The sequence below is a fragment of the Corylus avellana genome, chromosome 9 (genome assembly GCF_965113065.1).
Source record: "Corylus avellana chromosome 9, dhCorAvel1.hap1.2, whole genome shotgun sequence".
Classification (NCBI taxonomy): Eukaryota; Viridiplantae; Streptophyta; class Magnoliopsida; order Fagales; family Betulaceae; genus Corylus; species Corylus avellana.
This window is the reverse complement of record NC_142498.1, coordinates 15,531,175-15,552,795: the sequence shown is the minus strand read 5'-3', so window position 1 is coordinate 15,552,795 and position 21,621 is coordinate 15,531,175. Positions and strand designations below refer to the sequence as shown.

General features: G+C 37.0%; 2 protein-coding genes and 1 pseudogene across 6 annotated transcripts; 2 read left to right on the top strand and 1 right to left on the bottom strand.

Moving 5' to 3' along the window:
* Positions 1–1,240: 1,240 nt before the first annotated feature.
* Positions 1,241–5,611, bottom strand: LOC132189696 (uncharacterized). Of its 4 annotated transcripts, XM_059604463.2 has the most exons (7): positions 4,999–5,611; positions 4,759–4,839; positions 4,019–4,093; positions 3,222–3,266; positions 3,052–3,141; positions 2,204–2,305; positions 1,241–1,734 (listed from the first exon to the last, which is right to left on the bottom strand). In XM_059604463.2, the coding sequence occupies exons 1-7, from the start codon at positions 5,485–5,487 to the stop codon at positions 1,555–1,557; spliced, it is 1,062 nt and encodes a 353-aa protein (XP_059460446.2). In that variant the 5' UTR covers positions 5,488–5,611; the 3' UTR covers positions 1,241–1,554. The 4 variants fall into 4 exon arrangements, with proteins under 4 accessions (XP_059460446.2, XP_059460448.2, XP_059460449.2 ...); XM_059604465.2 differs by lacking the exon at positions 3,222–3,266; XM_059604466.2 differs by lacking the exons at positions 3,052–3,141; positions 3,222–3,266.
* Positions 5,612–16,197: 10,586 nt separating this feature from the next.
* LOC132190962 (zinc finger BED domain-containing protein RICESLEEPER 2-like) lies at positions 16,198–17,373 on the top strand. Its single transcript, XM_059605987.2, has 2 exons — positions 16,198–17,200; positions 17,333–17,373. The coding sequence occupies exons 1-2, from the start codon at positions 16,198–16,200 to the stop codon at positions 17,371–17,373; spliced, it is 1,044 nt and encodes a 347-aa protein (XP_059461970.2).
* Positions 17,374–19,915: 2,542 nt separating this feature from the next.
* LOC132190961 (uncharacterized) lies at positions 19,916–20,896 on the top strand (annotated as a pseudogene). Its single transcript, XR_015909164.1, has 3 exons — positions 19,916–20,473; positions 20,564–20,644; positions 20,804–20,896. The product of XR_015909164.1 is annotated as an uncharacterized LOC132190961 (transcript).
* The last annotated feature ends 725 nt before the right edge of the window (positions 20,897–21,621 follow it).

Genomic DNA, 21,621 nt, shown 5'->3' with positions numbered 1-21,621 from the left:
AGTTCAAAAGGCAATTTCTCCTCCTCTAAGAACATGATGGAAGATGAAGTCTGTGCATAAAAGACTCACCGGTTGTATATATAAGTTATGAATAAAAGAAAAAGTAATGATATGCTAACAAATTAAACTTAGTTGAAGAATCACTTGTGAGGAATCTAATAGTTTTTTTCTTCCTCTCTCTGTGGGAAATGTTCAGAAAAAAGTTATTATGAATAATAATTCTCTCAGTAAAAAATAAAGAACATTGTCAAAGTTATCACTAATAATAATATGTATTCGTGTTTTCCTTTCTGCTACTTCGCAGTGAAACCTTTTCCTTAGGGGTGGACAAAAACTCGCCCAACCCGCAAATCCACCCCGCCTCGGATTTTAAGTGTTTTTTTGCGGGTATGGGTGGATTTCTCCTAACCCGCGCGGGGTGGGGTGAGTTTTGAAATTTTTTCCTTGCGGATACTTGCCCCGCCCGTCCAACCCCGCATAAGTATAAAATAAAAAAACCCTAACCCTAATCATTTTTTTCTTGCGCCGTTTCTCCTCTCTCTCGTCTCTCACATCTGCTCTCTCCATCTCCTGCTCTCTATCGTCTCTCTTGCTCTTTCTCTGGTATGTTCTCTCTTTCTTGTTAGCGACTCTCTCTCCATCTCTTGTCTGCTTCTCTCTTCGTCTACATCACCGCTCAACATCCTCAGGCCACGGGCTACTGTGCCGCTCCCACCTCTAGACCACGATCAAGGTTTTTTTTTTTCTCTCTCTCTCTCTCGATCGGTTCCTGCTTCGGCTTGGTGATGGGCATGGAGTCGAGGACGGGGTTCACCAGAGAGTTCCTCGGCTGGAGAGGCCTCCAACCAGATTTTAGCCAGATATTCTAATCTTCGGCAAGGGAAGACTGAGTCGCTTGCATTGGTGACGGTTGTGTGTTTTCTGAGGGAGTTGTGAGATAAAATAGAGGATCACTATCAGGATAGGGATTGAGCTTTGAATTTGAAAGTGTGACACGCTAACGGCTACAATTTTTGGATGAGAGGAAAGCAACTACCCGACCACCATTTAGAGTTCCGAAATGCCCCTCACCTGCAATTTTGTTTCTATTCCTTCTTTCATAAGGGTTAGTTCCAAGTGGAGGGGGTGTTCTTATCTTAAGGCAATTTTTTTTTGTTAAAATTATTTTTGTGTTCTCAAAACAAAAAAGCACTAACAACACAAAACAATAATACAGTTCTTCTTTCGACAACGAAAAAACAGTTACGAAAACAGAAATTTCTTCATAAAGCATGATGCTATGAGCCGAACATCAAAATACCTATCACCTCACCATAAACAAGCCAAAATACCCTATTGTCTCGTGTATTGCAATGCCATTATATGATACAATATTAGCTCATGAAAGGAATCCAACAAAACATGGTAACTTGGGACACTTGAATGCCCAACAGCTCTCGACCCATGAATGCCAAAGCACTTCACACTATTATTGTATGAATGAATTGACAGCAGTGAGAATAATCTATATGTGTCTATTATGTACATGAGAGTTGGCAGCAAAAAACCTAAAGATCAAAGGTAATCCAATGGAAGCTCCCAATCATCCTCAGTTTCACTGTTCCTTCGTGGGAATCTCTGGTTGCCATATCTTCTTATGCTTTGACTGTATTCAGATCCAGCAGGTTTTTCAAAGTCTGCATATTCTCCAAGCTCATCTACGGAAGTCCCCACATTTTGGGTGCCCAAGAAACCCTGATTTAAGAAAGTGGAGGGATTTTGTGAGGCCTTAAATCCTGTTAAGCTGAGACTGTCTTTAAACCAGTACACTAATGATTGCCCAAAGAGAAAGGGCAGGTGTTCACTTCATGGATTTCCCAAGCATCTCATAGAAACAAGACAAGATTCTCATTGAAAGTTACAAAGTGACAATAAAAAATATACTTATATCCAGCAATTGGTAAGAAAATTAATAGATAACTACATGCATAGGTTATATGCATGCCATATAAGTGGGTACAATTGTAAAGAAGCATTGGCAAATGGCAAGGTGTTAATATGTGTGTTTCCATGTGTGCCTCTTTACCTGTGCATATTTATGAACCGTGTATATGCACACATCAATAAGTGGAATTTAAGATTTTTATCAGCATCTGAATATATGAATACAAATAAAGCATACAACAGAGTGAGACTGGCAGGTTCACTATGCTTGAAAAAATACCTTTGTTAACCTCTGTATGCGTGAGGCTGCAGCTTCATGCACGACAACTGCATCAGGTATAACTTCCAGCACATCCTCCACAAAGAGAGCATAGGTACTAACCTGAAATTACAAGCAAATTGAATTTGAATTTCATTGAGAATAACTTTTTCAATAAGAGGTATATTGTGAACTAAGGAGTACCAATACTGACAAAAGGCATGGATGTGATATGTTAAAGATATGATAGTATGATCATTCTTGGAAATGAGGATACAATATGATTGCGATGTGTTAATTAGTTAATCAAGAATTATATATTTGTGTTTACGTATTACATTAATTTTATTTTTATTTAAAAGGTAAATAACAAGCACTAAAAGGTTAACAAACATATCTAAAACTATTAATTAGAAAATAAGAGGTAAGAAAGAGGTACATAACCCCCATATACACCGGAAGCATACAAGAGAAGCCACCTAACTAGTAAGGGCAAAAATAACAAGAAAATTATGATAACTAATCACCAAAGGAGAAACATAAACAGCTGTCAAGAGGTACAAAGTGTTGAAAAATAAAGACTTAACATTAACAAAAAAATTTAGAATTTGTTGTTATTAAGAAGTTATTATTTTGACCCCAGCCATGTCCTGGCTATATATCCCGGCCATGTCCACAAAGTATTCAACTCTAAATACACACACTTCATCCTTTTTTAAGTATCTGTGTTCCTTAGATTGACATATAATAGTGCAATACCAGAGAATTAACAACTGAACATGCAACCACAGATTCATTCAAAATGGTAAAAAGTAAATTGCAAGTAGTCTGCACTCAAATTATTTGGATTTCCTTTTAACTGCGCCTACCAAACTTGATGGAATAATGGAGATTCCGAATGAATCAAGCTCCAATGATTCAATGGCCCCTGAATTAATGTTAAAGCTATACCCCCGCACCTAGAAAATCAACATGTAAACTATAAGATAATTGTAGAATAGATACTGAGCAATGAAGATTGTCTGAGAAATAGACTCACCTTCCCAATATTCCGGCAACCTGGCGTTACAACTTTATATCCTACCTAACAAACATCACAAGTTAAAATCTCAAAATTAGATGTTTCTAGGAAATATTCTAAAGAAGCTAACACCGAATCCACTATCTACGGCCAGTCCCACAAATTGAGGCATCCAAGAGCATGTCTTCTCCCATCTGTTTCCCATGACACTTACAGCACAAATTCATTCTTTAGCTAAAGTCACATAGATATCAGAATGTCACTAGTAATTATCCTGAGCATAAATTAAATAGACTCGTTTTCACTTGGATGAAAACCAACTGAGTTAATGAACTAATCACTACGAGATAACAGAGTGATTCTATTGCACCAAGATGTCCAAACAGATATAATAGAAGGACAGCCATCCATGTTTTAGCCATGTCTAGCAACTTAAATTCTGAAATTTCTGTAGAGGTTCCACCTCATGTTTAGATATATGACTTGACTTAGGCAATATCCAGTATTACGTTTTCCAGACATTTTGGGTGCATCTTGTACGTTTCCTTCCATTAATAAAAATACTTCTCACAATCCCAAAAGGAATAAGACACTTTTTACTTCTTTTATTTTACTTATTTTTCTAGCTAGGATTACAATTGACCATGTGTTTGTGGGACAAAGGCCTCTACCACTAAGCCATAAGCATTCATGCCAAATCTTTTCTCATGTACAGCCCACCCCCCAAAGAAAAGGGAAAACGTGGTGTAGACAATCATAACAAATGATATGTTCATTTTATAAGGTTGAGTGGGAGAAGAAACAACGGAACATACCAGGGTTTCCAGTCCAACCATTTTAAACTCATTCTCCATAACACTCTCATCCTGGATGAGAACAACGTCACCAACCTGCAAAGAATAACAGATTGCATAACCTACAGAATGACCAACAACGTCCTTAAACTTACAATCAAGACAGATAGCCGGAAATGATGGTTTGCAGATCTATAAGGCACCCAAGTTCCTTCAAAGAGGAGTCAAATATATCCATCAATTCCCTGAGAACTAGACAACTAGAGAACTTATTACATATGGTCAAAGAAAAGTAGACAACACATCACATGACTATGCTAGAATACTAGCACGAGAACTAACAGGACAGCAAACAAACCACCAAGCCACAACTCACAAGGATGGCGTTCATTGCCATACATCAAAACAGATGCATATACTGAATATGTGAAAGAGGTCAGAACAAATGAACCAGCAGAGGGCAATATCTTAAACAATGTACGTTCCAAAAGCAACCCACATATGTTCATAATCATCCTTACCGGTCCAAGTCACCGTTTTAATTCCAAATTGTAAGAGAAGGAAGTCCATGCCATTGAAATGAAGAGTATATGTAACTAACATATACAACATACTGAAAAATGATATACTATACTTGTGGGCCAAGAGTTATCTATGTCAAGCTATAAAGAGAAAGATGGAAACCAAGTAACTGATCCCAATAAAGACAATAATTCCAAGGAAAAAAAAAAAGAAAGAAAAGAAAAGAAAAGAGCAACTACCTGGCTGACGTCCTCAAGAAGAAAACTTTCTGATTCTCCAGAAAGCAAACTTGGCCTCACTTGCACAAACAAAACCACCCACTGAAGAAACAAAAATATATTCAATATGTTACAGCAACTATTTATATACATTATACTTCAATATGTTATTTATATACATTATATTTCAATATGTTATTTATATACATTATATTTCAATATGTTACAGCAACTATTTATATACATTATATTATCACTTACAGATGTGGTGTCCACCCAAAGCTCCGAGACGAAGCCCAAGCTTAAAGCGCTTCGAATGCTGATCACTTGCCTGGCCACTATATTCGACCTCCGCATCATTTGTCTCCCTTTTCTCGGCCCCATCTTTCCAACTTCAACCAATTCACTCTGTTCTACACTTTCCTCGCCCCTTTTACTATTCTTCCCATCCGCCAAAGAACCTTTCAATTCAAGGATATTCAAACCCGAAGACGCCGTTTCATCCCCGTCGGAGCTGTTTTCCCCTTTCTCCTTGAAACCCAATTCGCCGTAAGACCCGTACTCCTCCTCCTCCGGCCCGAACACCTCGTTGGGGTTTCTGCAGTGGGATTTCGATAGCCTTGGGAAGTTTCGAATGTGGATGTACGGAATCGGTTCGTTCTGCGGCCTCCAATTGGATTTGGTGAGCCCGAATTTCCGATATTTGGTGACCGAAAAGTGTAGTGGGGTTGAGGAAAAGCAGTCACACATGGCGGTGGAACTCTAGGAGCTCAGGGTTTCAGAGAGATTGAACCATGAAGATGGAGTGACTCAGTGAAGTACATCTAACTGGCCACCGAAGCCCGAGCGGGTTCGTTATGTTTTCCCTGAATTTCCCGTGGTGGATATGCAAACTGCAACATGGATAAAATAATTCAAAAGATTTGTAATAAAATTTGATTGTAAATTTAATTATTTTGTCACCTTAATTTTTAATAATTGACATGTCAATTTGCAATGGTAATACCACTAGTACTGTCATTTATTCTTTTTTTTTTTTAAATGATATTGATTAAAAAATGTATATATTGCTTTTATGGAATTATGATTAAAAAAAAAAAACTTAATACACTTATTAAATATATTTTTTCAAATATCAATTTTTTTCTTTTTTATTGGAAATTATCCAACTTACTTAAAATTTTTAGAAACTATTTATTTATTTATTTATTTTGACATGTCCACATAAGGAAATGATGGATTCGGACTAGTAACCTCCGCTTCATAAGGCGTGGTTCTCAGCCGATTGAACTACTCCGTGAAGGACTAAAAACTATTCTTAAGAAATACTTAAGTTTACTTACAATTGGATAATTATCATGAACTATATTTAAGATATACTAGTATAGTTTTTGAAAGTAATGATATTTTTTATAGCATATCCAGCAGCATTAGGTATTTTACGTGGTGAAAAGGTACAATTATTTACTTTAACTATTGTTTTTTCACTACATATTCCAACAGATTTTCTATTTCATTCTCTACTTGCTTTAAAATATTATTTCTCATTCTTTTTTTTTTTTTTTAACACTTAATTAAAGGGAAAAACGTCCTCAAGAGGTAGCTCAAATGGCTAGGATCACGCTTAATGAAGTGGAGGTCACTAGTTCGAATCCCTCTCCCCCTTCTTGTGCGGACATGTCAAAAAAAAAAAAAAGGAATTAAAGGGAAAAACAAACACATATATATAAAAATCATTTAAAAAAAAAAAAAAAAACACATATGAGAAACATTCATTTCACATGCAGTTACTAATTCTTAAAATTAATAACATAAATAAATTTTTCCATCCAACTGCAATTGATTTGTTTCCATCCTTGTGTTTCTATGCAATAAATTTTTTATCCAATTGCAATTGATTTGTTTCCATCCGTGTGTTTCCATGAAATAAATTTTTTTCTGCATTCAATTTTTTCATCCAACTGTGTGAAGAAATTTTGTGTTTGAGAGATAGACGTAGTAGATGTGAAGATGTATTTAGAAGAAATAAAAGATTTTGGGTGAAAATATATAAAATAAAGAAACAATAAACAAAAAGAAAAATAAACAATATTTTATTCCTCTAGTGTGCTACATTGAATAGCTCCAAATTGCTATTCATTGTAGCAATAGAGCTATTCTAACTAATGGCAAGTTACTTTGTTGGAGCTAAAAAAAGAATAATAATAGCTAAATATAGCTAATATTGGTCTTTTAGCTAAGCTGCTGGAGATGCTTCGACTAATGTGTAGATTTTTTGAAGAGGTGTTAAGAAGAAATAAAAGATGTTGGGTGAAAAGATATGAAATAAAGAAACAATAAAAAAAAAAAAAAAAAACAATATTTTATTCCTCTAGTGTGCTACAGTGAATAGCTCTAAATTGATATTAACTGTAGCAATGTAGCTATTCTAACTAATGGCAAGCTACTCTGTTGGAACTAAAAAAAAGTAATAATAGCTAAATATAATTAATATTGGCCTTTTAGCTAAGCTACTGGAGATGCTCCGACTAATGTGTAGAATTTTTTTAAAGTGGCTGAAATAAAAATTCACTTAAAACATGTAATGTCAACCAGTGTAAAATAAACGCATGAAGAATAGTATTGCTAAATTTTTTTTTTTAAAAAAGGTAGTTTTTTATTTCACATTCTCGAGCTCTTTATCCTTATAAACCTTCTCATAGAGGGAAGACTCTTTTTAACGCTTTTTTTTTTTTTTTTTTTTTTTTTTTTTTTTTTTTTTTCAATACTATGAATGCTCATTTGAATCACGTAAGTTCATTGTAAATTATTTTGCACAAAATGTGCATGAAATCTGAGTCTACACATATAATTTTTCTTTATAAAAAATATTAAAATTATTAATAAATCATGGCAATTATTAACAAAGACCCTAACTATAAATCAAGGCCCAAGCCTTCGGATTCAATTAATACCCTAAAGGCCTACTCATTAGAAAAGTTAAAAAGCCTAAGGTAGTTCATAATTACAACCCCACAAAATGACAATTATATAGAATCTAATATAAAAAAGGGTGGCAGGCTTGGCAGCATCCCCAAATAAGATAAAAGTTTTTTTTCTTCAAAAATTTCTTTCTATTATACTTTATTTCTATAAATTCTTTATTGACTTAATTATTAGAGGCTTGTTAGTAGCAGCCTAGCCGAAGCTACTTCGGTGATTATTTTATTGTCACGTAGGTAGCTTGTCGTCTAATTTTGTTGTGTGAAAAAATGTTTTTTTTACAATTTTTTATTTTATTTTAATAATGAATATGTGAAAGATGTAAATTTAGTAGACTAAATTATTATTATTATTATTTTAAAATCTTCCACCCAAATTTTATTAAAAATCCTTATCTTATTTGATAAACTCAATCGCAAGATTGTAATTAAATTGGTTAAAAAAGCAGGCTACCAACGGGTAGAGAGAGAGAGATAAGATAGCGATCACAGCTGTCTTCCAATGAAAGGCATTACCAAATCTCAAAAGTATGGCTGTAAATAAACTAGTCCGTCCGACAATCTGCTCAACTAAGATCGACCCGAACCCAAGCTCGGTACTGTAGCAACCCGCTCGTTACTATAAAAACCCACTCAATTAGTTAGTGATACATACTCGACTCGCTCGGCAAAACTCGATAGGGGCTCGCTAGCCTAACTTGTTTATAGCTTGATCGACCGGCTCGCTCAACTTGTTAATGGGCTCGTGAGCTTAGCTCGTTTAATGCTGGACTAACTTGCTCGCCCAACTCGTGTGGCGCTCGCAAGCCTAGCTCGTATAAAGTCCAACTCAACTCATTCGTCAAACTCGTTATCTTGAGACCAAATAGAAAGTCCCATCAACCAAGACCTCTGTCTCTCTTGTTCTATCCAATCTCTCTCAGCCACCAAACTAAATTTAAGCAAAATAAGTGAAACCCATTGTTTTTGTTGTTTTTGTTTTTGGGGGTGGAGTAGTAAGCTCAATTGCACGAAGTTAAAACCAAGAGAAGATAACAAGAACAAAAGTGCAGCGTGAATCAAATCGTATAGAAGTGCATGGGAATTAATGGAACAAGTGTGACAATGTTCTTTGCCGATTGAGTTCTCAATCGACCTTCTCCCCAGTATCGCACCTATCTCTAAAGCACTGTATCATATGGCCCTTGTCGGAGATATCATATGAGAGTTAAAAGAGCAATTGCAGGAGCTGTTGGATAAGGGTTTTATCAGCCCTAGTTGTTTCTCTTCCCCCTTTTTCTGTGCAACCGATTCTCATCCAAGCAACAACCCATCACCGCAAACTGAAACAGAGGATAAAATCATACCATCATAGCACCTCACCCTCTTAGTCACACCAAAAATAAAATTACCGAAATCAGCCCATGCTTGGTTACCCAAAGCTCAAAAACTCCACCTCCTCTTCAAATTTCAGCTAATATCAAACCCCCGAAAAATCAATCCAACGACACCCTCCCCCATTTTCTGTAACCATCTAAATTATAAAGGACCATTGTCACAAACCATCACACACAAAACACCACACAGCACAAAGTAAAATCCCCCAACAACAATAGAGATCCAAAACCCAACACCGAAACAACAAAAATTCAAAGGTTTGGGAGCAAACTTACATTTGGAGTAACAGCCAGTCCCTCTTCCTCTCTTTCTTCTTCTTCTCTGTGCTAGGTGCAAAAATAGCGGTGGGATGGGGGTTCGGCTTCTCTGTTTCTTGAGAAGTTCTGTCCCCAAGTTTTGCCTCTTTTTTCTACATTTTACTGTAAAGCCCTCGGCTGCCACCCCTAAGGGTTTAGGGGTGGCTTGCAGGCCGCCCCCAAGTGGGTTTCTGGTGGCCGCAAACCCACCCCTACCGACATTGTTCATAGGTTGATAACCTTAAGCACATGCCTAAAACCTTGATAATCTTACAATGAGCTTATCAAGCACAAAGATACAGAGAGACACTTCTGATGGGTCTTTCTTAGGTATGTGTATCCATTTATTCATATTATATATTCATTGCATATCCTGAAAATATAAGATTGTGTTTTTAAAAGAGAATCAAAATCCATTATCATCCAAAATAAACTTAGGTTCACTGATTTGGACATGTCAATCATCCAACCCCCACTGTCACTACACATCTAATACAACAACTTGTTTTAGCATTAAGCAATATTTTTAAGTGCAATGAAATGAAAGAGGGTCTATTTTTAAGAAGCAGTGATTTACTACAAAGCATAACGCAAAGATGCCTTTTTATATTGCTAGAATTAACTGCTGCGATGAAATGTATCAGATCCAACGGTTGGGGAAAGCATCTTTTTTTTTTCTTTTTTTGAACAAATTACGTATGTATATTACCATATATGTGTATACTTGAAAAAAAAAAATGCTATAATATTACTAAGTTATTAACATATACATAATAGAGACATAGTATTCATCAATACATGTATATTTATAATATACATTATATATTTGTATCGAAGAATCTAGATATTTAATTATTGTATTAATATGAATTTAAATAACATTATATATGTATAATTTGTAATTATAGTTATAGCTTAATTTGTTATTATATATTTATAATTTATGAATTATGATTGTATGGTACAATGCCACTTATGATATATTAATTATATGACATAAGTTACATCCTAAGAGCATATGATCTAATGATTATATAATAATTTGATCATATGGCATAATGTTATATTATATGAACTAAGTTCTAATGAAATACATTGTCATTGTATATAATGATTTATGACATAAGAGTTACTTCTAACATATAACACATAACTTACTTCTAAGATTAATGTGAATTCATACTTACATCTTTGATCTATATATCTAATCATTGTAATTTGAATCTAATTGGCATTGGATCATATGATTAAGTATTGATATTAGATTTTCTAAATCATGACTCTTTTGATAATTCCATTAAATAATACATATATTGTATTAATCCCAAAAAATAAGAACCCTACCCGGATCACTGAATATCATCCTATTAGCCTTTGTAACGTGATTTACAAATTAATTGCTAATGTGCTAGCTAATAGAATGAAATAGGTTTTAGTGCACATTATTTCTCCCACACAGAGCGCCTTTGTGCCCGGAAGACTCATCACTGACAACATCTTAGTAGCTTTTGAGGCACTCTACTCGATGGATGCAAGAATGAAAGGACGACAAGGTTTCATGGCTTTGAAGTTGGATATAAGTAAGGCATATGACATGGTGGAATGAGAATTTCTGGAAGCAGTGATGGTGAAACTGGGATTTGCATAATGATGGGTCAACCTGCTGATGACTTGGTCAAAACGGTATCGTACTTGATCCTTATCAATCGGCAGCCCCATGGGAGTATTCAGCCAACTCAAGGAATTCGGCAAGGTGACCCATTGTCACCCTATTTTTTTATACTATGTGCATAAGGTTTGAGCACTCTACTGTATAAGGTTGAACGTGAACAGAGGATCACAAAACTCTCTGTCGCTTGAGGAAGTATGTGAATTAATCATTTGTTCTTTGTTGATGATCGCCTGCTATTCTGTAAATCGAATGTGTTCAAATGGGCTCGAATTCAGGAGATATTGTGGGTATATGAACAAACGTTGGGGAAAAATTTAAATCGAGAGAAGACTTCAATCTTTTTTCAGTAGAAATACGAAGCAAGAGGCCAGGGACCACATCACTTTGATAGCAAGGATCGGTTCCACTACTAGTTATGAAAAGTACCGCGGGCTACCCCCTCTTATTGGCAAATCAAGAGTGATCACTTTTACGGGCCTCCAACGGAAAATATGGGATCGTATCAACGGGTGGAAAGAAAAATTCTAGTCTTAAGCCGGCAAGGAAGTTCTTTTGAAGGCAATCATACAGGCAATCCCCATGTACACAATGAATGTGTTTCAACTTCCTAAGACCCTTTGTCATGACATCACCTCTATGATGTCAAGATTTTGGTGGGGACACAAGGAGAGTGATGGACGAATAGCATGGATGAGCTGGAAGAAAATGGGGAAGGCAAAAGATAAAGGAGGGCTGGGTTTTCGAGACTTGGAATTTTTTAATATGGCCTTACTAGCAAAACAAGGATGGCAGTTGATTCAGAATCCAGAGACCTTGGTGGCCAAAGTAATGAGGGCGAAATACTATCCGAAAGGCATGTTCTTAGAAGCGAATATCGGAAGGAAACCCTCCTATGCATGGAGAAGTATTTGGAACTCCAAGAAGCTATTGAAAGAAGGACTAATATGGTGGGTGGGGGATCGGAAAGTGATCCAAATTTGGGACGACCCATTGTTGCCAACTCCAAGAGCACACACTGAAAGATCATCGGTGAGCATACTCAATAGACATGCTAAAGTGTGTGAGTTGTTGGACAAAAATACAAATTGGTGGAACACGGTTTTGTGAGTTTTAATGTTACTCGCAAGTGCATAAGTCGTTTCGAATATACATTTTGCGAGTGTGAGGTCGAATCCACAGGGAATTGTGTCGTGAAATTAAATTTCTATCTAAACTAATTATATTTTAACCTAGTTCCGAATATGATGCGATTTTGAAATTTGAAATAAACAAACTAAAACAAGATAAAATAAATCAATAGACAAGCACTAAGGTTTTGGACTTAACACTCACAAATTTATAGCAACAATTTCCACGCTTATCTATATTATCCAAAGTTTTCACCGACACATTTTATGTATGTTCTATTTTTGCTAAAAAGATTTTATTAAATCATCTAAAGTATCCGTTCTTTGTACAAATCACAAAGGATACCCGATTTAATTTAAATCATCTAATGTATCCGTGTTTTGAGCAAATCACAAGGGATATCCAAATTAACCCAAATGATCTGATATATCCGTTGAACAAAAGACAATGGATATTCAATATTTAACAAATAAAACAAGCAGTCATTTAAAAGTAATTAACAATTAATTGAGATAGAAACAGAACAATGAGAAATACAATTCTTATCAATGAAAAATATCAATTTACATGAAAATTAACTGTTGCTAATCATCTGTGAGGCTTCATCCTCAACCTTAGTTGGGAGTTTAGCCTTTCATGGAATTGAAAGCAAATACAAACAAATATAAATCCATAGAGTAATGAAAAGCTTACAACATAAAACACCAAAATTAAGAGCACCTAAAGCAAGGTAAACCCTACAATTTTCTTTTGTCTTCTCTCTAATTTTGACCCTAGCAGCCCCCCCCCCCATTGTCTGATAAATTGTATTCCTTTTATAGGGTTTTTCCCTATGTTTTTTAACATAAAAACAAGCGTTGGTGTATAGCTGGCAGATGGGTGTGCTCGATCGCACACTATGGAAAAAATAACTTTTATCTTATTTAGGGATGCTGCTCAGCCTGCTCACACCACCAACCATCCCTTCTCCATGTCTTTTTCCATATACGTGGGATACATATGTCCTCGAAGCTACCTCATTGTAGTGCGTACAGGTCTGTTTTTTCCAAGTCCTTAGACTAGGCCCCCCACTTCTATTGAGTTTTGTCTTTCCCGTCAGCCACATGGGTCCATCCTTCTTATTGGCTATGCTAATTTTTACCCTCTCAGGTTGTGACAGATCACCTGAGGGGGGTTCTTAGTAAATCCCATAGGGCACTTATTCTCCCCCTGCGTTATAAGGAGTTCTGTTTATGCGCAATCGCCCATATTCTCCAAGCCTTGGCATGGCCTGCTTTCTCTCGTAACTCCCATGCAATCCCCATAATTCTTATTATCCTTATAAGGACTCTCAATTAGGGCTGAGCAGATTCACCGAGTGCCGAGTTTCGACCGAGTTCCGACCGAGACCGACCGGCACCGACGAGAAGACGGACGGTAGGCGGCGGGGATTTCCTCCTTCTGAAATTTTTCGGTCGGTAGGCGGTACAGGTTTTCTGGAAGTCGGTTTTCGCCATTACCGACCCGACTCATACCGACATTCAAAACGACGTCGTTTTGACACAAAACGATGTCGTTTTGATTAATTTTAAAAATACTTATATATGTCTACTCAAAACAGTGCCGTTTTGAGTAGCATATATATATATCTCTTCTCAGTTCTCACCGTGCACCCTAACCCATTTCCCCCAACTCCCCAAGTTCCCAAGTCCCAACCCTAGCGCCGCAGCCCTCGTGAGTCTGTGCCCTCCTCTCAGTCTCAGCCCTAACCCATTTCCCCCAAGTTCCCAACCCTAGCGCGGCAGCGCCGCAGCCCTCATGAGTCCGTGCCCTCCTCTCAATCTCAGCCCTAACCCATTTCCCCCAAGTTCCCAACCCTAGCGCGGCAGCGCCGCAGCCCTCGTGAGTCCGTACCCTCCTCTCAGTCTCAGCCCTAACCCATTTCCCCCAAGTTCCCAACCCTAGCACCGCAGCCCTTGTGAGTCCGTGACCCTCCTCTCATCTCTTCGTCTCCTCTCCGCGGCTCCGCCTCTTAGCCGTCGACCGTCGCTGTCTTGGGTCCCCGACGAGGCGACGTCGGTTGTCTTCTCTTCTTAGTTCACCATTTCTCCCAACGAAAACGACTGAACAAGGTATTCTTCTGATTACCTGATTGTTTTAGATTTTTTTGTCTGATTAATAATGTTTTTCACCTTGTACTCTTCTATTCTTTTTTAAAGATCTTTACTTGAGTTGGGTGTTACAAAACTTCATGCTCAACAGCTCAAGTGAAAGGGTTTGTTAGTTTGATCTTACTCTAGAGACCTATGTTAACGGAGAATATAGTACTCTATTTTTATCAGTTCTCTTTCGGATTTTGACAATGCCTTAATTAATAATTTAAAAATGTGATGAAAAAAGATTAAAAACAATATCTACTCCTGCGGTCCTGCCTTAATAATTTAAAAATGCTATCTTCATAATAACTAGCATTATTGTGAAAATAAATATTTCACTTAATTGTGATTTCACTGATTTGAGTCATTTGACCTTACTTTTCATTTTGAACAATTTAAAGTCAAAAATAAAATATTTAACCAAAATTTAAGAGAGGAAAGGGTTATCATTGAGGATTTTTTGTCATTATTGAGGGTTTTTTTCTCATTATATAATCACTCACAGATGGATTCTCATGCTGCCACTTCTGCGAAAGCTTCACCTACTTCTGCAAAGTCTGTTGCTGCTGCTACTTCTTCTGCAAAGTCTTTACCTGCTGCTGCTACTGCAAGGTCTTCACCTGCTGCTGCTGCTGAAAGGTCTTCTCCTGCTGTAGCCGGAATTTTACCCGTACCTTCACCGACTACATCAGGTGGTGCTTCTCATACTCCATCTCTTGGTATTCCAATTACTCCCATGGAAGTTGAAGATGTTGAATATGAGTTTGGGGATGTTCATAGAAGTAGTGGTGTAAGGGATGCTAGTTCTATAGGAACTGGAAGGGGTCGTGGGAGTTGTGGGAGTCGTGGGGGTCGTCCACCACAACCTAGGAAACCAAAAAATATGTCCAAACCATCTGCAACATGGGAATATTTCATTAGGGAAGAGAGTTCTTCCCAAGATGACCCTATGGCCCATTGTAATTATTGTGGGTCTACTTACAAGTGTCACCCTAAAATTAATGGGACCTCTTCCATGCTTTACCATGTCAATACGTGCCCAAAGTATAAGATCCATAAGAGTAAACAAAATAAGAGTCAACAAATGTTTACCTTTGAGGCTAAGAAGGGGGAGGGTAATGCATTGATGATTGCAAAGTATGATGAGAAAAAAAATAAGGGCTGCACTTATTGAAATGGTTATTGAGGATGAGTTGCCTTTTATGTTTGTGGATGGAAATGGGTTTAAGAAGTTCATGAAAGTAGTTGAGCCCCGCTTCAACATTTCCTCTCGCTTTACAACGATGAAGGATTGTGTGAAAACGTATTTAAGGGCTAAGAGTGATTTGAAGCATATGTTTATGACAACTAATCAAAGGGTTTGCTTGACCACCGACACATGGACTTCTATTTAAAATATGAACTATATGTGTTTGACTGCACATTTCATTGACCATAAATGGACATTGCATAGAAGATTGTTGTCATTCCGTCAAGTGTCAGATCATAAGGGCATCACAATTGGGAGGGCATTAGAGGAGTGTTTAGTAGAATGGGGCATTAGTAGGCTTTTGACAATTACGGTTGACAATGCCTCCGCCAATAATAAGGCACTTGATTGGTTGAAACAACGAATAATGTATGATGAAGACACTATTTCTTTTAATGAATTTCTTCATGTGAGATGTAGTGCCCATATTCTTAATCTAATTGTGCAAAGGGGTTTACAAGATGCTCATGACTCAATTGAGAGGGTTTGAAATGTGGTTAGGTATGTGAAGTCCTCCCCCAAAAGACTAGAAAGGTTTAAGTCTTGTGCAGATAGACAAAAAGTTGCTTGTCAGGCCTCCTTGGTTCTTGATGTTCCCACTAGATAGAACTCAACCTATTCCATGTTGGAGGTAGCAGAGAACTATAGAAGGGCATTTGAGCTTTTGCAAGAGGAAGATGGGCCTCTTATGCGTTATTTAAATCGATCTGTTGGAGGAAGAAAGGGGTTGGGGCCTCCTAAAGAGGATGATTGGAACAATGTTCGTCATTTTGTACAATTTTTGAAGGTCTTTTATGATGTCACTATGAAAATTTCTGGTTCATTGTATTCAACTGCAAACTTGTTTTTCCAACAACTTTGTAGTGTTCGTAGGCAAGTGCTAAATTATGTTGGAAGTCTTGATCCTTTGGTGAGTGCTATGGCTAGGCAAATGAAAGTAAAATATGACAAATATTGGGGGACCTTTGAGAAAATAAACTGGTTGTTATTTGTGACAGTTGTTCTTGATCCTTGGTACAAGCTAGTTGCTTTTGAATATTGGTGTCAAATGAACCTTTCACAAGAGATGGCGAAAAATCTTGTTGATAAAGTGAAGGAGGACATAAATAATATATTTGACCTATATGTGGGCACTAGGGGAAATGTGCCAATGATGAGTGTCAATGATGAGGTACAAAGTCGAGAGGCTCCACATTGTCATGCTTCAACATCATCCGAGTATGTTTCATTCGACGATGACTCTTTCTTGAGTGAGTTTCATTCATTCCGAGCATCAAGAAATTTGATGGATTGTAAGACTGAGATAGAGCAATATTGTTTAGAGGATGTTGAATCACCAAGTATAACCTTTGGTATTTTGAATTGGTGGAAAGTTAATTCAACAAAGTTTCTGATCCTCTCCGAGGTAGCGCGGGATGTGTTGGCCATTCCAGTTACCACAGTTGCCTCAGAATCAGCATTTAGCACCGGAGGTCGTGTACTTGATCCATTTAGGAGTTCTTTGGCTCCAAAAACAGTTGAGGCACTTGTATGTACGCAAAATTGGTTGAGATCTTCTCCCGTTAGTTTGCGTGACACATTCTTGTCTAAGGTTGATGATGGCGAGAGCTACAAGCTAGATTTAGGTATTAAATTATTTCTTACTTACTACAATGAATTTCAAATATACTTAATTGGTTCTTTCATTGAATAATTTAATTGTTTCCAATTCCATTTTCTAAGTTTTCTAATGTTTTTCTTGTTTTTTCTTGTGGTAGAAATTATGTCCAATATTATTAATGTTGACGAGGCCAATTAAGGATTGAGACTTTCTCACATGGTGTTTTTTTGGTTGGTTTTATTGACTTTCTTAGTTGATTTAATTAATTGGTTATTTACTTGTTGGCATCATATTTGAATTAACCTTATATATTCTTTTTCTTTGCCTTTTGAAGGTTAATTGGCTGCTGTTAGGGTTGTTGCTGACTTGCTTGGGAAGCTTGGGACTAATTATGATCTTATGAGAAGACTACTATTTTGAGACTACTTTGTAAAATTAGTTTGTGTTGGTTTCCTTTAGAATTCAGACTACTTAGTTACTTAACTTGTTTATGAGTTTATGTTTTGAACTCTTCATATTTGTGTTTGCTTGATTTCTTGATTGCTTGATTGTTTATTTGATTGCTTGATTGTTTGATTATTTGATTGATGCTATAAATAATGATTGGAACTGTTGGGGAATTTTTTGCTTATTATGTGATATTGTGTTACTTGTGTATATATATGTTTGCTTGTTATTTGGTATTTGTTTGGCAACTTTGGCTTATTATGTTTATATTTGATTGTTCTATTATTTGATAATTGATTTATAGACTGAAAAGTATTGGATGTTTTAACAAATCGTTTTTCACAATCCTATCAAATTTCAGTTTTGTTATATAATTGAAATTTTACTTGTAAAAAACATTTGAAAGCTTTGATTTTTTTTAACCAAAGTAAACTGGCCAGAGGCAGTACCAAGAAAAAATAACAAAATTCTTTCAAAGTTTTATAAGTGGTAAAATTGAAAGCCCAGCAAATTTTTAACAGCAAAAAATTATAAAATTCAAAGCCCATCAAACTGATCAAAGTTTTAACCAAAATATCTGAAAATTCGGCCCAAAAATGGGTATGTACAGTATGCCCAATATAAAAACTAGGCCCAGCCCAAACCGGGAATTACCGACCGACACCGACCGACTTCGTCGGTAACGGTCGGTTTCGGTAATATTATCGGGCGGTAGAAGTCGGTTAATTAACCGAGTATACCGACTTTGTCGGGGCGGAATGCGAAATGGAAAATTTCATACCGTAACCGACTCTACCGACCGATACTCACCCCTACTCTCAATAGGCCCACATTTTCCGCCAGCCAGGTCCCCCCCTCCCATATTCTTGCCAACAAAACCGCCATCTCCTTCCTGATTTGCATTCCCTAACGCCTCGTTAGTTTCCATATAGGGAAGATTTGCAGCTACCTCCCTATCATTATGATCAAATGGGGAACATCCGAAAGGCGCGCTCTGCAAATCTTTCCATATGTGGCGACCGTTTCTGTCATAACTTTGCTCCTCTACCGGCCAGGGAACCCTCATTGCCGGAATTCGCCTATCCCCCATTTGCGCATGCACCTCCCTCCCAGTAAGCCCTCCATTTCTCCATCCATCGTTTCGGAGAAGCAACCCGCAACCACGGGTCATATTGTGTGTTCGCCTCCTCTCCTTGTTTCCTTTGCTTATCTCCTTGCAAACATCCCAGAACACCATGGAAAATAACACCATAATTAAAACAGAACCTCGGGACTTTTTCATATTGAAAGGTTATCCAACTCATCTTTTCCTTCAATCGTAACATCCGCCCTCGTGCCAATGGTTTCATAACATTAATCTGAATCTTCACTCGTAAGTATTCTCCCCATCCAACACCATCTACAATGGTATCTACTTCTTCAACCCTGCCAACAGTAGATACCAATTGTTCTCCAATCTCCATACCCATGCAAGCTAGCGGCAGATTGTACATGCGAACCCATAAAGACTTGGTATCAAACACCATCTATAAAGGTGGTGTGAGCCCATCAAAATCTGCCACTGAAAACAAGTTCCCTTCAAAAATACATGGCCTACCCTCCATCACTTAGATCCTTGACCCATGAGTGCTCAAGTCCAAAAGAAAAAAGATTTTCTCCCACCACTTTGAACCTCAAGTGTCCCGTAGGTTTTCAGCCTTTGATCAGCGTGGACCGAATTGCCTCCTTACCTATAATTCTATCTGCTAGTAGCTTCCCCGCCAGACACGATTGCCCTTTAGCGGCCACCACTGTCAAAGCTTCCTCCTAAACAACAACTCCCAAGCTCTCCTCCTCAGAAAGAGAAAATTTGCCCAAGAGCTTTGCAAGATCTTCTGCAGTATTGCCCATAGTTTCACTCTGGCTACATCCTAAGATTTTTGCTGCCCACCACTAGTACGCACCATCACACTCTAGAATGGATGTGATGAAACTCGCCTCCTCCTCTAGGTTGAAACACGGGAACCCTAGAGAGAAAAAGATATTTTTTTATAAAACTTCTTAGACATCTTCCTTAATCAGGATCAATAACATTATTAAAAAATGAATAAATGACATTATTAGTGGCATTACCATTGCAAATTGACATGCCAATTATTATAAATTAATGTGAAACTTATTATTTGAACCACTAAATAATTAAATTTACAATCAAATTTTGTTGAATTATGTTATCCATGTCTCAATTTGCATATCCACCACGGGAAATTCAAGGAAAACATAATGAATCCGCTCGGAGCTTTGGCGGACTGTTAGATGTACTTCAGTGCGTCAATCCATCTTCCTGGTTTAATCTCTCTGAAACCCCGAGCTCCTAGAGTTCCACCGCCATGTGTGACTGCCTTTCCTCAACCCCAATACGCTTTTCGGTCACCAAATATCGGAAATTTGGGCTCACCAAATCCAATTGGATGCCGCAGAACGAACCGATTCCGTACATCCACATTCGAAACTTACAAAGGCTAACGAAATCCCACTGTAGAAACCCCAAGGAGGTGTTTGGGCCAGAGGAGGTACAGGTCTTACAGCGAATTGAGTTTCAAGGAGAAAGGAGAAAACAGCTCCGACGGGGATGAAACGGCGTCTTCAGGTTTGAATATCCTTGAATTGAAAGGTTCTTTGACGGATGGGAAGAATAGTACAAGGGGCGAGGAAAGTGTAGAACAGAGTGAATTGTTGAAGTTTGAAAGATGGGCCGAGAAAAGGGAGACAAATGATGCGGAGGTCAAATATAGTGGCAAAGCAAGTGATCAGAATTCGAAGCGCTTTAAGCTTGGGCTTCGTCTCGGAGCTTTGGGTGGACACCACATCTGTAGGTGACAATATAATGTATATACATAGTAAAACCAAGTACTTCGCCAATAATTGCTGTAACATATTGAATATATTTTTGTTGCTTCAGTGGGTGGTTTTGTTTGTGCAAGTGAGGCCAAGTTTGCTTTCCGGAGAATCAGAAAGTTTTCTTCTTGTGGACGTAAACCAGGTAGTTGCTTCCTCTTTTTTTTTTCGTGGAATTATTGTCTTTATTGGGATCATTTACTTGGTTTCCATCTTTCTCTTTATAGCTTGACATAGATAACTCTTGGCCCACAAAAGTTATCTAAATAAAATTGCAATGGTAATAATTGAATATATTCTTCAGGAACTGATATTCGTTGGTGAAAGAAAGCGTAACGCAGAGTCCAGGTTCAGCTTCTTCAAGAATTGTAGTAGAGAATTTTCGGTTCTGTTTTAGCTTGCATTTTCTTTCACTTGGTTCATGAGTTCCTCCATTGTAGATTTGGAAAAAATTTTGAGAAAGAAAATAATATAATACCTCGTTATGTATTTGTTTGAAGTTGAAATCTGAGAACATTCACTCTTCTTGCCTAAATTTTCAACCCTTGTTTTCTGAAAAGAGTGGGGTTTCACAAAGACTTTTGCATATAAGAGCATTCAGAATCAAAGAGTTAAATTTTTATGCAAAATTGCTATTCAAAACTCACTTTCATCTAGTTTAGCTAATAAATTTTTAAATGCTGTTATATTTTTATCTATTCTATTAAAATAATATTTTATTTTTAATTTTTTATTAATTTTATTTCAAAAAACCATTTCCATGGAAAAAAAAAAAACCCAAATTAAACAACCAATCACCCCTTGAAAATTGGGAATCGGAAAAAAGAGAAAACAAGTAAGAGAAATAATAAAAATAAAATGGCTCTCTTGAAAAGTACTGCTACATTTAACTCTTTTTTTTAAAAAAAAAAAACTTCACTGAAGACTCTCGAACTTCCACCCGTTTTGAAACACCCACATAAACTTCAAAATCTCTCAATTTAGTCTCTTGAACTTTCAATTGCTCTCAATTTGGACTCCTCCATCAGATTTTAAATATTACATGACGTTTTTACCTTTGACTTTTGTATAAAATTTCAATTTTCAAAACGTTTTTTTATTTAAAAACAAAAATTAGGGATA